The sequence below is a fragment of the Brienomyrus brachyistius genome, chromosome 14 (genome assembly GCF_023856365.1).
Source record: "Brienomyrus brachyistius isolate T26 chromosome 14, BBRACH_0.4, whole genome shotgun sequence".
NCBI classification, from domain to species: domain Eukaryota; kingdom Metazoa; phylum Chordata; class Actinopteri; order Osteoglossiformes; family Mormyridae; genus Brienomyrus; species Brienomyrus brachyistius.
This window is the reverse complement of record NC_064546.1, coordinates 10,639,652-10,654,141: the sequence shown is the minus strand read 5'-3', so window position 1 is coordinate 10,654,141 and position 14,490 is coordinate 10,639,652. Positions and strand designations below refer to the sequence as shown.

The following is a 14,490-nucleotide window of genomic DNA, read 5'->3' as shown; positions in this document are numbered from 1 at the left end:
GGGGACACAGAGATTCTGATAATATCTGATGATAGTGTTGGGTATCGAAGGGTCTGATTATAACCTGCAGTTTATTTTGTAATTTGGGGACTGACCAGTAACTCATACCTCTGATTTACAGGCTACAGCTCATTGTTCTTGCTCGTTTTAGCTCTGTCATATAATGCAGTGAACTCAAATATATTTGATGTTAAGGGTTAAGTGTAAAAATATTTAAGATTTCATATAAAACAGTTTTACTACCCATGATTCTGAAATACCCACAGTAAGAGGGCACTGCTGAAGTTTACATGATCCTTAGTTTACCATAGTAATCACTGATTTTACGCTTCCTATTTTCTTTCAGAAAACGTTTGTTCCAGAAAAGGTCCCAAAATTCAGTCACAAATATGACAAAAGCTGGTAGCAGATCAAATACATACACATAAGCCTAAAATAAAGTACTTTGTCTATTTAATTGTAATTTAATTTGTGCACGCAATATATGTATTTAGCACTACACAATTATACCACTTCTGTATTTTATCTATCGCAGTGGCATTTAATGGCAAATGTGAGTTCGCCAGCACATTTAAGATGTAACCATAAAGGCAACAAATGAACTAACAAGTTCATCCAAGCAACTGTGACGCTATACTAGAGGCCAGGGTACAGCGCTCTACTGCCTAAAAATGAATTTGTACTGCCACCTGCTGGTGAGATTCGGTTTAAAGTAAAAACGGGAACGCAAACCACAGAGAACATCGGTTATATGTGAATTTCTAGCTGAAAAGCTGTAAGATTAGAACACTGCCTTCTGGGCCGCGGTGTAGCGTTGTGTTATGTCACTAAGTGATAAAATAATAATTTGTTCACAGAGTAACTTTTAAAGCATTTCTCCTCAGGGCCGAACGAAGCCAAATGGCGCCCTAGGCAAGCTTCGCCGCTGGCGCCCCCCGGGTAAGCTTCACCGTCAAATTTAACTTTGCTGGCAGTTTGCTAAGTCGGTGCCCTCCTAGAAGATGTCGCCCTATGCCAGCGCATATGGATTGCCTGCAATTCTTCCCACAATTTCCCCACTCCTTGCTTTGTGTGGCCATCAGCAGATAAGCGACTCTGGAAGATAGATGACAGACAGAGACAAACAGACAGACACACCACTGAATCAGCCAGAGTCACATTCATCTAGCAAATGAATAATGCGCAAAGCCGGTGTGATTTACTGTCTCAGGATTGACCAAAAATCGTGCCCGTACGCTGTCAATTGAATCACAAACTCGGACACTCTTACGTATACTAGGTACATCTGTTTTTGTATACGTTTACATAATTTTCAGTTAAAGAATGATGCAATGACAATGCTAAATATAAATGAAATGTACAGATATTTCTAAAAACCAGTGGGAGTGCGGCACAATATCTTTACAGCATCGAGCCAGTACCGCGTTTACAGTGACACCGACTACATTCAGAATGTTCTTGAATTTCTATGTGCACATATGAAGAACAGATTTTATATGTGCAATTACTGAAACAGCACGTCCTTAATGGAAATGCAGCATACTGTAGCTGGGTTTTTAAGGGACTTGATGCTCTTGTTCCGGTCCCAAGCATGCCTGCATTGTTTGTACACAGAGTTGTAAAGACAATTTTAGCTCGGTCCGATTGGCTGTGAAAGAGGAGCTTATAGTGGGATATCACCCCTGGCAGCCATCTTTCAATTGTGTTTGTGCCGTAAGGTTTTTTTTTAAGTAGTGGTTTTATAGAGAGACACCAGAGGTAAGTTTCGTTGACGGTCGATTTTGCACAAATGCAACATTAGATTGTTGGTACGTATAAAAAAACGTTAAGAAGACTCGGTTAAAATTGCATTTTTAAAACTGTTAAACGCTTAAGTTAAGCAGAAACGTTTATGGGAATTCATTGGGTTACAATGTGTAACATTTGATAAGAAAGATGCGTGTTTCATTAAGCTTATTATTGTTTGCTTTCTATCCTAATGCTATAAAAAAAACTGCTTTACATGGATACTTCAATTAAACTGGATCATGAGTTGAAACATGCCATTGATCAAAATATAATGTCTGTTATTCAGGTTTTCCGTGATGATATTGGGGGGTATTCACCATTTTGTCTTATCACAGCAGCCTATTTTACAAAGCTTTCCCTTGTAGCCGTAAGGAGGTGGTGCATCGCAATTATATGCAGAATTTTACTGCAGTCTTTGCAGTATTTGTTATGGTAAACCAAGAGAAAACAGTATCCTATTTGAATAGTAATTGTTTTTCTTTAAATAAACGTGTGTTTTGTATAGCGTTAAAGCAAATTTAGACTGCTGGGCGTATATGACATACTGTTTTGGCGGGTGCCTTCGAGGGTACAAGTTAATGAAAGGAAATCTACTTTAATTACCTATGATTTGCGTTGCGTAGGTATTGTAGCGTCGAGAGTCAAAAGCGTAACTAATCGGCTACGGTCGCTGCAGAAATATTTGACGCATACGGTAGAAATAATTTGTTTTATTTAGTTTTAGATACTAATAAACACGCGCCGAGTTTCTATTAATGCAGGTTATACAGAAAATATGTGATATTCGATTAAGGTACCATCTCTATCAATAAGAAGAAATGTGGCATTTCCATTAATACGTAGCTCGATCGTTTAACTGCAAAACCATTGCCGGACTTTTTGGGTGCATAGACGCCCGGTAGTTGAAAATCAGAAAAACGATGTTTAACATTAATCAATATATGATATAATATATCCACTATGTTTACTGTTCTATTTACACAGTAAAACAAAAATATCTGTAACTACAAATACAAAAAACACGACAGGGCATCCCCCGGATATAACATTAGGGAGTAGAGTCATAAACGGAGAAAAATGCGACACTTTTATTTTAAGTGCAAATTTTAATATCCAACAATATTTTCTATGACATAAGAAGGTCTAGTTGGTTTCTTACTGATATCAAATACCTAAAAAGAACAGTGTGGTTTGTTTGCCATTCTAGGTAAATGATTATATACCGTTTGTCTGATAAACTTTCCGGAAAACAAATAGATGAAGACTGATTTAAGTAAAACTGACACCAAGAAAATATTTTTCTAAAAAAAAAAATCGATATTGTATGTAATATAAACCTACATATGTAGAGAATGAAACTGTTAACACACAGAAGGATGTTAAATGTTCCTAGCACTTTCAGTCCTGGTAAGGTTTCTGAATGTTCAGTCATAAATGAGAACCACCAGGGGCTTGTATCACAAAACAGGATTTCTTGCTTAGCCGGATAACTTGTCAGATTTAAGGTCTCCCTGTTTAAATGGACTTTATCTTCGTTCACTTCAACTTAGCCTAGACTACCTTAAATCTAAGAAGTCCAGAAAAGCCAGAAATCCTGCTTTGTGATGCAGAAACATTGTGTCACAAAGTCTTTACCTTTGAATTAGAAATTGATTGGTACATTTTCATGTTGGACTGTCAATGTCCTTACACACTACCTTACCTGCTGCCCTGTGTATATATATATATATAAAATATGGCATCTCTGGGTACGTTTTGTGGAAAGTGTCTGCCGTTGTTCCAGTAGCTGCAGTGTGAAGGAGTATGGCTCGTACCAAGCAGACTGCCCGTAAGTCCACTGGTGGAAAGGCACCAAGGAAGCAGCTGGCCACCAAAGCCGCCCGCAAGAGTGCGCCCTCTACTGGAGGGGTGAAGAAGCCCCACCGTTACAGGTGTGCTGGGAGCGACTGCGGCTCGCTCCCTGTTTCTTGTTTTAGTTACACTGTGAAACGTAGATGGGGAAGGTGCCAACTCTTTGACCTATTTGATTCCCGTCCAAGCCAGGAGTAAAGAAAACAATGTGGCGTGAACTGATCCGAAAGATTTACTAAACTCACGAATCTCCTGCCACACTTATAATCTAGTATTATAATTCACTCAGTTCAGAGGTTACGTCAGTGGCTCTTGACCCATGAGTGAAGAAATTTTGAAGGAATCACGCAGCCTTAGCATCAAGTAGGTCATGTTGGTTCAGCTACCATAATAATTAGTTCAAATGAAAGCCTTCCAGGCCCCCAAGAACCAGAGGGTGGCAAGGATCAAGATTTTGTCACATGTACAGTATTACTAGTACAACTTACAATGAAATGAAAATCTGGCTTGTTCCTGCAACTGCAAAAAAGAGAGTAGGGGTTAGATAAGTAGGAGCCCACATGAACCAACCCTCTTCTCCATGACATCCAGGCCTGGTACCGTAGCCCTGCGTGAGATCCGCCGCTACCAAAAGTCCACTGAGCTGCTCATCCGCAAGCTGCCGTTCCAGCGCCTGGTGCGTGAGATCGCCCAAGACTTCAAGACCGACCTGCGCTTTCAGGGGGCAGCCATTGGTGCCCTGCAGGTGAGCCCCAAACATCTAGTCTCAGAAGCAATTTTAACATCCATAGATCCTAGGGTAAGGGTCCCCGACTGTTTTTCTGCAAGGGGCAAATTCCATCAGCACCCCGAAGCCAAGGTCTCCTTTGTTGAAAAAAAATCTGCCCTGCAGGGGTCCTCCAACTATGAAATTCACCCAGATTGATTGGACAGTCTAGATTCAGTTATATTTCAGTCCAGACACCAAAGTACGTTTTGTGGAAAGTAATTCCAATTAACATTACCATGTTTTTTGATTGTGGGGAGAAAAACAGAAGTACCCACGGGAAACCCCATGTTAACATGAGGAGAGCATGCCAACCACACACATGGAGCCCTGGCAGAAACTCAGACCCTGGTCCCAGAAGCGGGAGATGACAATGCACTACCTTGCTGCCCCACATGAAATGTTAATATTTTAAAAAGATTAAAGAACTAGTTGCTAGTTTTATCGCCTGAGCCACACTAAAAAAATGCAGTGTAATAATGCAGCATATAGTGTGGTTACGGCATCCTGTCCAGGGTGCCCCAGCCCTGTCTTCACTTTTTTGGGTTTTAAAAATGACTGCAATTCATAAGGCAAGATTTGTTTGTTGTCCTTCGTCACATAAACGTTTGAGAGAGAATGTTCACCGGAGCCCCGTGACAGTGACTTGCTAGCTAGTGTGTGGCCTGTTGCGTTTCAGGAAGCCAGCGAGGCGTACCTGGTGGGCCTCTTTGAAGACACCAACTTGTGCGCCATCCACGCGAAACGCGTCACCATCATGCCCAAAGACATCCAACTGGCACGTCGTATCCGTGGTGAACGGGCCTGAGCCTTTAGCATCCAGCAGCAGTGTTTACATTTAATAAATGTTCTTCCTTTCACTTTGTAGCCATGAACATTAGATATATTTCTCCCATAACAAGTTGGAATGGCGATAAATAAAAATATCATTTTTATTTCTGTATTATTTTCCCTTTTGATATCTGTTTTGTAAACAAAAGTGTAGCTTTGCAAAAAATAATAAAAACTAGGAGAACTGTTGCAGTTTAGCACAGCGATGTGTGTTTTCCGGAATATACCATCATTAACTATCTGGATTTTAAAATAAGCAAGTGATTTTATTTCAATATTTTGTATAAGTAATGTCAAGGTCTAAAACCATTTTCATATGTAAGCTCCAGAGAAAAGGTATATAATAGTGGTTTTAATGTTTGCACATAATGTTTTCATGCAAATTTGCTAGTAAAGCATTATTCAAGAAAATTATTGGTTAGTTAATTGAGATGCACCTTAAATGAGTATTATTTCACTATATACAGATGTACATAATTTAGGTACATCACACTAAAACAGCATTCTGCGTCAAAACACAATTTTTGAGTTCAGCTTCAAAACTTCCACTAAAAGAATACTATCTGTCACATTTGGTCCAAGTGAACAAAACCCCACAATATGTGGATTACATCGTACAATTATAAATTGTCTAAATCATTATAACAGCTGACACTGGAAATACAAGAGCTGTGTAACAACCTGAAAATGTAAGTAGAACAAGAAATTAAATATTGACATCTAAATCTTATTTTACAGGATAGGCTGACATTATTCTAAAAAAGGCATTTAACTGCATCATCAAGGTGGGTGAGATACTACATGAAAAGTTAAAAATGATCATAATGTACCAAAAACATGACATTCTAGAAATAATGTTTTATAATCATTTAGGAACTTAAAAACTGAAACCCTCACCCCCATTGAATATGTCATCGCCATCAAAGAGAGATGATTTAATCTGTATTTTCAATTTTCAAAAGAATTACTATGTTGTTGTAATAGATCTTCACCGCAGTGGTACATTCCTCACTAAGACTCTGGCGAGATGCATTCATTGGTTGTGGGATATGGAAGGAATCACAAGAAGAAAACAAATACATGAAATCGTCTGCTTTCATTTGCTTACCAAAAGCAGTGTTGGCTTCCATGAAATGTTTTGGGGGAAAAAGTGACCCCTGTGAGTTATATCAGTCCAAATAAATGATAACCGAGTACAGATGTTGCAAAACTTTGGCCTAATTTGATTTATTCAAACCCTAATATAAATTTGAAAATGTGAAAAATCAAAGCACACATCATCTAGTAGGACAAAATAAGCAAACAAAAATGTGTGAAGGTGCCTGCAGGTCACCACACTGCCGTCATTGATTCCAAGTCCTCCTGAAAGGGTTCCACTTACACGTATTTATACAGCAGACTCTTTTGACCAAAGTGACGTACAAATGAGTCAGATAATACATCATGGGCATACAGCTGTCAGGGAGCCAACTTAGGATTCCAAGCCATTTTTAGCTTTTGGGGCAGCAAAGAAACTACAGTCAAAGCCACATTTTCCAAACAGAGACAGGACCAGTTGTAAATGGTCCCAGGTGAGGTCTTTGACAAAATCAAGTGAATAAGTAATAGTGAAGTTAATAGTACCCAAGACCAACATCCAGGAATTTTTTCCTTGGCAGAGATTTGTTCATGTCTGCACCATCAAAAGGCAAAAAAATAAAGGGTTTACACTGGAGAATAAGAAGACAGAGCTAAGCTAAGGACAACATGAGCACATCACAAGTTTGCCGAGAAACATCTGTATGTTTGACTTCTAAAACATTGTTTGAGCTGATGTGTCAGAGGAATTTGTTGGCTCACCTCGCCTATGTCCGCTGAAAGCATATGGCGATTGTAGTATCAGTGATCGCAGTACTTTACTACACAAGGTCTCAGGCAGACTTCATTTGGTGGGTGGTTTGCAACTGAGTGTGAGGTGATGAGGATCAGTTCCTCCAAGTCTGAGGCCAAGGTCCTCGACTAGAAGAGTAGATTGACCTCTTTTGGTGGGGGATGAGTTGCTGCCTCAAGAGGAGTTTAAGTATCTCAGGCTCTCGATCACGAGTGGGAGATCAGCAGATGGATCAGTGCAGCATCGACAACAATATGGATGGTAAGAGAGAGAACCGAGCCGGAAGACAAAGCTTCCAATTTACCAGTCGATTTACATTCCTACCCTCACCTATTATGAGCTATGGGTAGTGACTGAAAAAACTGAGATTGCAGATACAAGCGACCGAAATGAATTTGCTCCACAGGATGTCTGGGCTTAGCCTTAGAGATAGGGTGAGTAGCTCAGATATTTGGGAGGTAGTTCGGGCATCTAAGATGCCTCCAGGATGCCTTCCTGCAGAGCTGTTTTGGCATGTTCAACCGGGAGGAGGCCCCCGGGGCAGACCCAGGACACACTGGAGAGATTATATCTCTCGGCTGGCCTGTGAACATCTTGGGATTCCCCCAGTGGAGCTGGAGGAGGTGGCTGATGAGAGGGAGGTCTGGGCATCCCTGCTTAGACTGCTGCCCCCGCAAACCGATCCTGGATAAGTGGTGGAAGATGGATGGATGGATGGATGGGTGGATGGATATCTCCAAGGTTATGCATTTCTTACATTTTGCTACACTGAAAAAAGGCTACAATGAAATTAACCTGTACGACTGATTTGCAGGACAGTAAAGCTTAAACAAATGTTGACAGACATAAGCATTTGTTTTGTTTTGTTTTTTTTTAAAGATTTATTACCAGAAGCTATGAAAAGGTGCTTATTTTAAGATCAAATATCACGGATATTTAAAACACCTGATAAAACAGTCACACTCTGCCAGAGTTTTCATAAGGCAAACTTGCTCAAACGCTTCAACACGTCGACTTCAGTCACAGTAAATGTTCCATTTTACTGACTCATTCATTGCAGGTCTAACTGGCCAGAGGTGGTTGGGGGAGGCTGTGAAGTTGCATAGTCTTGCAAGCGACGCATTGGCTCACTCTCCAAGCTGACAATTAATCCCGAAAGGCATCTTGGCTGCTCTGCTTGACAATCCTTCTTCCCTTTTTGGACCCAGATGCTAGGCAGCACCAGAACTTGCAAGAAAGCATACATTTGGTGGTGGGGGATGGACACACCCTGCTTTCCCATTACAGCCTGGGAAGGTTCACACTAATATTGGGACATGTGGGGTGAAACAGGGAAAAAGTGCTTACAGGTATAGTATATAAAATTAAAAAAAAAGGTACTAGAAAGGTAAAAGGATAACACAGTATGACCAACATTAAAAAAATAAAACAAAAGACTACAGGGAACTCTAGAAAACAGTCAGGCAATATTGACATAAAAAATACTGATGAGAGAATGAAATATCTGTCAGAGTTTGGGGGAAGGGCGAGGGGGGAATTGGATACCGTTCTCAATATGGCTCAATTCCCCAGAGGTCTGGCACCTGCCACGTCTTCAGACATCCAGGCAGGTATTTAAACAATAAACCAGTCTCCTATTGCATTCATAAGGCACAAATCGGGTCCAGCACAGGACGACAGGAGTTAAGGAGCTTTGATCTTTTTGGTCCGTGGAGAGGCCCCGTTCTCCGCCTTGATAACGCCGTTTTCGTGATGTCCTGGCGAGCGCGGCAACACATAAGGGTTAGACGGTTAGCCGAGCTTAGCAAGGGAGCTACAGGGCTGAAGGTCTGCATCGTTAGCAAGGAGCTTACCTACGTCCCGCTTGAGCGTCCGCAGGGGAAGTTTCGCTGCCAGCCGTTTGCGCGCTGACTGCTCCCGCCGATATTCCCGCCACCGCCGGAGCTGGAAGCGGATGAACTTCCATAGGAGCCAGGCTTGGGTGAAGCACACGGTGAGGAGTACCGTTAGCCTGCGGAGGGGAAAAACAAGAAAAGGAGAAGGAGACGTCAACCCGAAGGGCAAGAGGAAGCCGAACGTTTGTCAGAAACCAGGAGGAAGATGGACAGAGGTGTTGGTTCCCAATAGTCCTGGTGACTGCGGATCGCACCTGATTAGAATGGTGTTGAAATTCCCTGCTTCCAAGTCCAAGCCCTGGTTCTCCGCCCGCGCCAACCCGAAACCCACCGCCAGAACCGTCAAGGTCAGGGTCACCATGCGGGTGAACACAAAGCTCACGGCCCACACGTCAAATCTGTTGACGATATCATTTGACAGAACTCTCGCTGAATGTTTTTTGGCGAGGCAAGCCGCAGGTCAGTACCGACTGGGTCGAGGCACTGAGAGAGATCCACGAAGTGGGTCACTCACAGCTTGTGATGGTTCTCGTCGATGAAGTAGAACAGCCGGGAGACATGGAAGCCTAACTCGGATAGGTACTGCAGGAAGAGTAGCACCAAGCCTACTCGGGTCAGACTGCAGGGGTACGCACAGGAAGAGAGAAACCAAAAGTAAAAAGAGAAACAGGAATACAGGAATCTATTCCACATGTATTAAACTACATATCAGGTGTGTATTCTGATTGGTTCATGTGCTGCTCTGATGTAGTCACATGCTGACCCCGTGTTTCTGCATAATTCTGATGAAGAACCCAGAAGCTCATTCATATATTGGGACAGGAACTCCATCAAAAAAATAACCATTAAGCGCTGAACTGATGCAGATTTGAATTACTGCACTCTTTGCTTACTTAAGGAGGTAGGCCAGTGTGATGTGCAGGAGGTACAGCGAGATGTACGCCAGCTGACGAGGCATCTCCTCCTGGAGGCATGCAGGGGGTCACGTTAAACGCTGCTTTATTCAGCCGGAAACACACACACACACACACACACACACACACACACACACACACACACACACACACACACACACACACACACACACACACACACACACACACACACACACACACACACACACACACACACACACGTCGACACCTTCAATGACATTCCCTCTGTACCCCTGGCATACATTCTGGTAATAAATCTATGAGGATATTTTCACGACAGAAAGTCTTACATGAACATTTATTTAGAATTATTGGAATACAATTAGACCTATATTTGCGCGTGCGTGCACACGCACACACACTCCTTTGCCATTTACCTCTACAATAACAATACAGAGATAACAAAGGAGAATATTACAGTACTATACCTTTCTCACTTTCTGGAAATACAATTCAGGCAGAGTATGGAGCCAGTATGCCAGCTGGAAGAGGTAGAAAAGCTTCACCTGGAACCTGGCAGAGGAATCGACTTATTTACAGCAATTAAAGTAACAAAACAAAAAAAAAAAACTTGAGGCCATAAAGTGAAAGCTGTGTGAATAAGGTAATAAGGCTGGCCTTACCTGAGGGGAACATGAGGATAGTTCTCCCACAGGCTGCTAAAATTTTGAATGTATCCTTCCTGGGGGGGGGGGGGTGTAAAAAAAATTGAGAAATGGGAAGATGTCACAGATGAGAACAAATACAGTATGTGTCTGTATTTTAAAAATAAAATGCAGGAGTTGCGGTCCCGTCGGGTTTTTTGATGAAGGTCTTCGTTTTCAAGTTTGCAAAGACTCACCGTGATGAGGACGTAGAGGCTCCACACGGACGAGACCAGATGGAACACGCAGAGTTGCCCCGACTCATTGAACTTAGTGTTCTTGCTTTTCGAAAGGTGGAGTCGTCGGTTGACTTTCTAAATGAGGTCAACGCACATTAATTCAAATCAGCAAGAACTTCTGAAATAATTAGTACAACACCTTGACAAGTAGAAAGCCAGTGCTTTTTATTCACAGGTGCTCCTTGACTTACGACGAGGTTACATTCTGATGAACCCATCTTAAGTGGAAAATATCATATTGAATATGATACGATACATAAATAAATACGCATATGGTCGCTACAAAGACCGGAAGCGTGGCTGAGAGGATGTTGCCAACAGCCAGCATCAGTAGAAAGTATCACGGCATCATACCACTAACCAAGGAACAGATCAAAATCCCAAGTTGACTATTGAACATGCATCATCATCATGGCATTATTGTAAAGTCAGAATATCATGAGCCGAGCCATCGTAAAGCGAGGAGCATCTGTCCATTTTGAACCTCCTGAGGAACATGCCCAGCACACTACCGGAACGCAAACTTACATCTAACACATACTCCTGTACCACAGCGTGGAAAATGATGGCGATGAGAAAATAGAAGAAGATGGTGATACAGTCCCTCCAGCCGTAGTGATACAGAGATTCTTCTCCCTCTGCATAGACCAAAAATGCTGTGATGAGAAAAGAAAATTGCCACCTTCACCGGCCCCAACAACTCTGACCATTACAGGCAGATGCACCACTTTATGAGGTAACATCATCTGGTCTCCCACTTGGGCCCCTGAATTTACTACGCTCTAATTTTGGTTGCGGAAATAGGCCTAGGATCAAACTTGAATGGCCACAACTCTCAGCTCCCATCACACAAGATGATTATGCTACAAAGACCAGTGTCTCGTAAACAGATGAAGCCTTTTGTAAGTTTATATGCTAAATGAATTCTGCTACATAATTACCGTAAATCTATTTTGACATAAAATGGACTTAGGAAAAAAAGAAATACAAAACCACGTGTAACATTGAAATTAAAGAAATATTTTCATGTGCATGAATTTACGATACAATGACACCAGTGATACTGCTGCTAATGTTTACAGTGTGTCCGATTACTCGCTGAAATGTCACACTTATGAATCATACAGCAGATTGATTCTGTGCATAACACAGTAGTGTACCTACACCCTAGACACAAGATATTTACTAGTAGTTTCAGACACTACGAAGGTTTTGGCAAGAGACTGTAGGCTTGGTTAAACTCCATTGAGGCCTGGAAGCCAAGTAAGAACAGGCTTAAGTTCAAACAGTAATATAAAGCTTGGATATTTCGAAGAAATGCCTTCCTGAAAAACCTGAGATCAGAATTAACTTACAACCACAAAAAAATTGTACTAGGAATGAATGGATATAAGATTCCAGAAATGAACTGTGTCAGTCAGTAGCTATAGATTAATAAACGTTAAGTCAATAAAACAGTGTGAGGTTGGCCAACCCAAAAGTTGCAGTGAATTATGGGACATATTCAAGCAGGAGTCCTAGCTCATTAGCATACTAACCTGGAAGAAAAGTGGTGTTGTTGTATTGAGGAAGAATAAAGAGGAAAGCTGTTTTTGCTGTTGCCTGAAAGAGATTAGACAGACATTTTAACTGGTTTCCAACACTGTTCAAAAAATGAACGGATGTGACAGTACTGTAGATATGAACATTTATTTTTCACAATCTTCATTTCTTGAACAGTTTTTCCCACCTCACAGATGCAGTACCCAGAAAAATGGCAGTTTAGGCAATTGTTCCAATTTCATTCCAAATACAGCAAAAGTTTAATCTATTTCAATTACTATAACACACATGGTGGTGGGGGCTTACAGTCTGCAAGCTGATTCTATGTGAATTCTAAGTCAGCTAACAGACTTCAGCAGCTAACGGATTATGACCGTCACTGGACAAAATCAGCCTGAAATGTACACGTTTGCTAGAAATTCATACATGGCAGACAAAAATATAATCAGCATAGCAAACAACTAACAAGCTTCAAAAGAAAAGGGTAAGCATGGAAATGATTGAAAATGTATTTCAATCACAAAAGTCCCACAACTTTATATACATACACACAAACAAACATAATATATTGCACTATATATTACATTATATTAACCCTTTGTGGGGGAGGGGTACATACGTTAAATGATTTCTTTTTCAAACTGTACAAGGTCCTACATTGGCTCATTTTATTAATCCGCGAAACCTTTACCACCTTGTTTAAAAATATATATTATTCACACGTCGCGTAATCGTTCAGATACCAACAAAGAATAGATTATCGCGCATCCAATTAAGGGGAGAGCAGAGCAAATTTGAAAATGCACGTTATACAGATGACACTCCTTCTCCGACAAGCTTGCATCAGCAGTTAAGCCAGTTCAGTTTATGAATAAATGGCTTTACGATGCTGTTTTTAAAAAAGTGAAGGTTTTCCGGTTCGAGGCCTTAACCCAGTTCGCAGACTGAGACGTGGCACTTGTTCAGGACAGAAATCAGACGCTGCACAAGGCGGATGACAAGTCCTGATACAGATCATTTTAAACACGATCTGTATTAACAAGAAAATGTTTTAAACACCATTGCGGATTTCGAAGGTCAATCGGCATTATAAGAGAAAAAAAGAAAACTGCTTATGACACTCCACGGGAACCAAATGTATAGTTTATCGTCTGATCGAGCCATCAGCTCATACTAGTTACTATGGGGCAGCGATAAGATTCCCATTAAAAAAACTAAAGCTTTACAAACTTTTTTCCTCCAAAACAGCAGTATCTGTTAAAGCAACCTTTGAACTGCGGTTTATCTGCCTAATTAACGACGTCACCTACTTGCTTGCATATTAATCCCGGTAGAGACGAAATGCATGCAGCCTAATCGCAGTTTTAACACGAATCCAGCCACGCATCTTGCCGCAGGCGTGATTATTTCAGATTTCCATTACCTACTTGCATCTCATTGCCTAAACGCTGGAGGACGGTACGCTTCCAGCAATATTGTCATCTTAATGCAATGTTTGCAGCTGCATACTGTTTTACAAGTTTAAGGGTCAGGAAGTAAAATTTTAATCATATTAAATCATTAAAAAAATCTTTATAATCGTGCATGGTTTGCCGAGGTTATCTGACTCGAAAGTGGCCCTACCCTTCAGAGTCATCTACATACAGGCTAACATTCCTATGCACGAAAGAGAAAAATGCGATCAGAAATCTCACCTCAAACATCAGTCCAATTAGAATTAAAACCACCAGGCAAAAGACCAAGTCCGCATGATTCTGAATGAAAAACTCTTGACTGAAAAAAGGGTAGCTTTTGCTCCTCCTGCGGAATGCCATTTCAGCGCCGCCGCTATATCTCCCTTTTTTCTTTTCTGTAAAACTTTCTGCGAAGTTGAGGAGGCAGAATAGTTTGTCTTTGCGCGCATGCGCATTGCGTCTTAAAGGGGAATATCCTTATTAAAGGTGAGGCGTACATTATCTGCCGCAAGAGGTCCCAGTTAATGAACATCAAGTAAAAAGACATTTTATTTTATAGTTTTCTTCAGACATTCGTCGTGATTTCTTTAAGAATTTTTAAATTGTATTCAGTCTGTATATGAATACAATATGTAAATATGAGTCATTTGTTTGTTCGAGATGATAACCAAATGC

General features: G+C 41.1%; 2 protein-coding genes across 9 annotated transcripts; one reads left to right on the top strand and one right to left on the bottom strand.

Annotated features, from left to right (window-relative positions):
* The first annotated feature begins 1,568 nt into the window (after positions 1-1,568).
* Positions 1,569-5,433, top strand: LOC125707759 (histone H3.3A-like). Of its 7 annotated transcripts, none has more exons than XM_048975077.1 (4): positions 1,569-1,758; positions 3,575-3,719; positions 4,231-4,384; positions 5,085-5,433. In XM_048975077.1, exons 2-4 carry the CDS (start codon positions 3,592-3,594, stop codon positions 5,211-5,213), a joined length of 411 nt encoding a protein of 136 aa, XP_048831034.1. In that variant the 5' UTR covers positions 1,569-1,758; positions 3,575-3,591; the 3' UTR covers positions 5,214-5,433. The 7 variants fall into 7 exon arrangements, with proteins under 7 accessions (XP_048831034.1, XP_048831031.1, XP_048831035.1 ...); XM_048975074.1 differs by having other exon boundaries at positions 1,575-1,758; positions 3,572-3,719; XM_048975078.1 differs by having other exon boundaries at positions 1,718-1,808; positions 3,572-3,719.
* Positions 5,434-7,395: 1,962 nt separating this feature from the next.
* Positions 7,396-14,266, bottom strand: LOC125707757 (translocating chain-associated membrane protein 2-like). Of its 2 annotated transcripts, none has more exons than XM_048975069.1 (11): positions 12,981-13,765; positions 12,358-12,421; positions 11,348-11,457; positions 10,778-10,894; positions 10,560-10,618; positions 10,365-10,449; positions 9,895-9,965; positions 9,516-9,620; positions 9,256-9,399; positions 8,960-9,117; positions 7,396-8,863 (listed from the first exon to the last, which is right to left on the bottom strand). In XM_048975069.1, the coding sequence occupies exons 1-11, from the start codon at positions 13,026-13,028 to the stop codon at positions 8,790-8,792; spliced, it is 1,035 nt and encodes a 344-aa protein (XP_048831026.1). In that variant the 5' UTR covers positions 13,029-13,765; the 3' UTR covers positions 7,396-8,789. The 2 variants fall into 2 exon arrangements, with proteins under 2 accessions (XP_048831026.1, XP_048831025.1); XM_048975068.1 differs by lacking the exon at positions 12,981-13,765 and adding an exon at positions 14,056-14,266 and having other exon boundaries at positions 7,447-8,863.
* Positions 14,267-14,490: the final 224 nt, after the last annotated feature.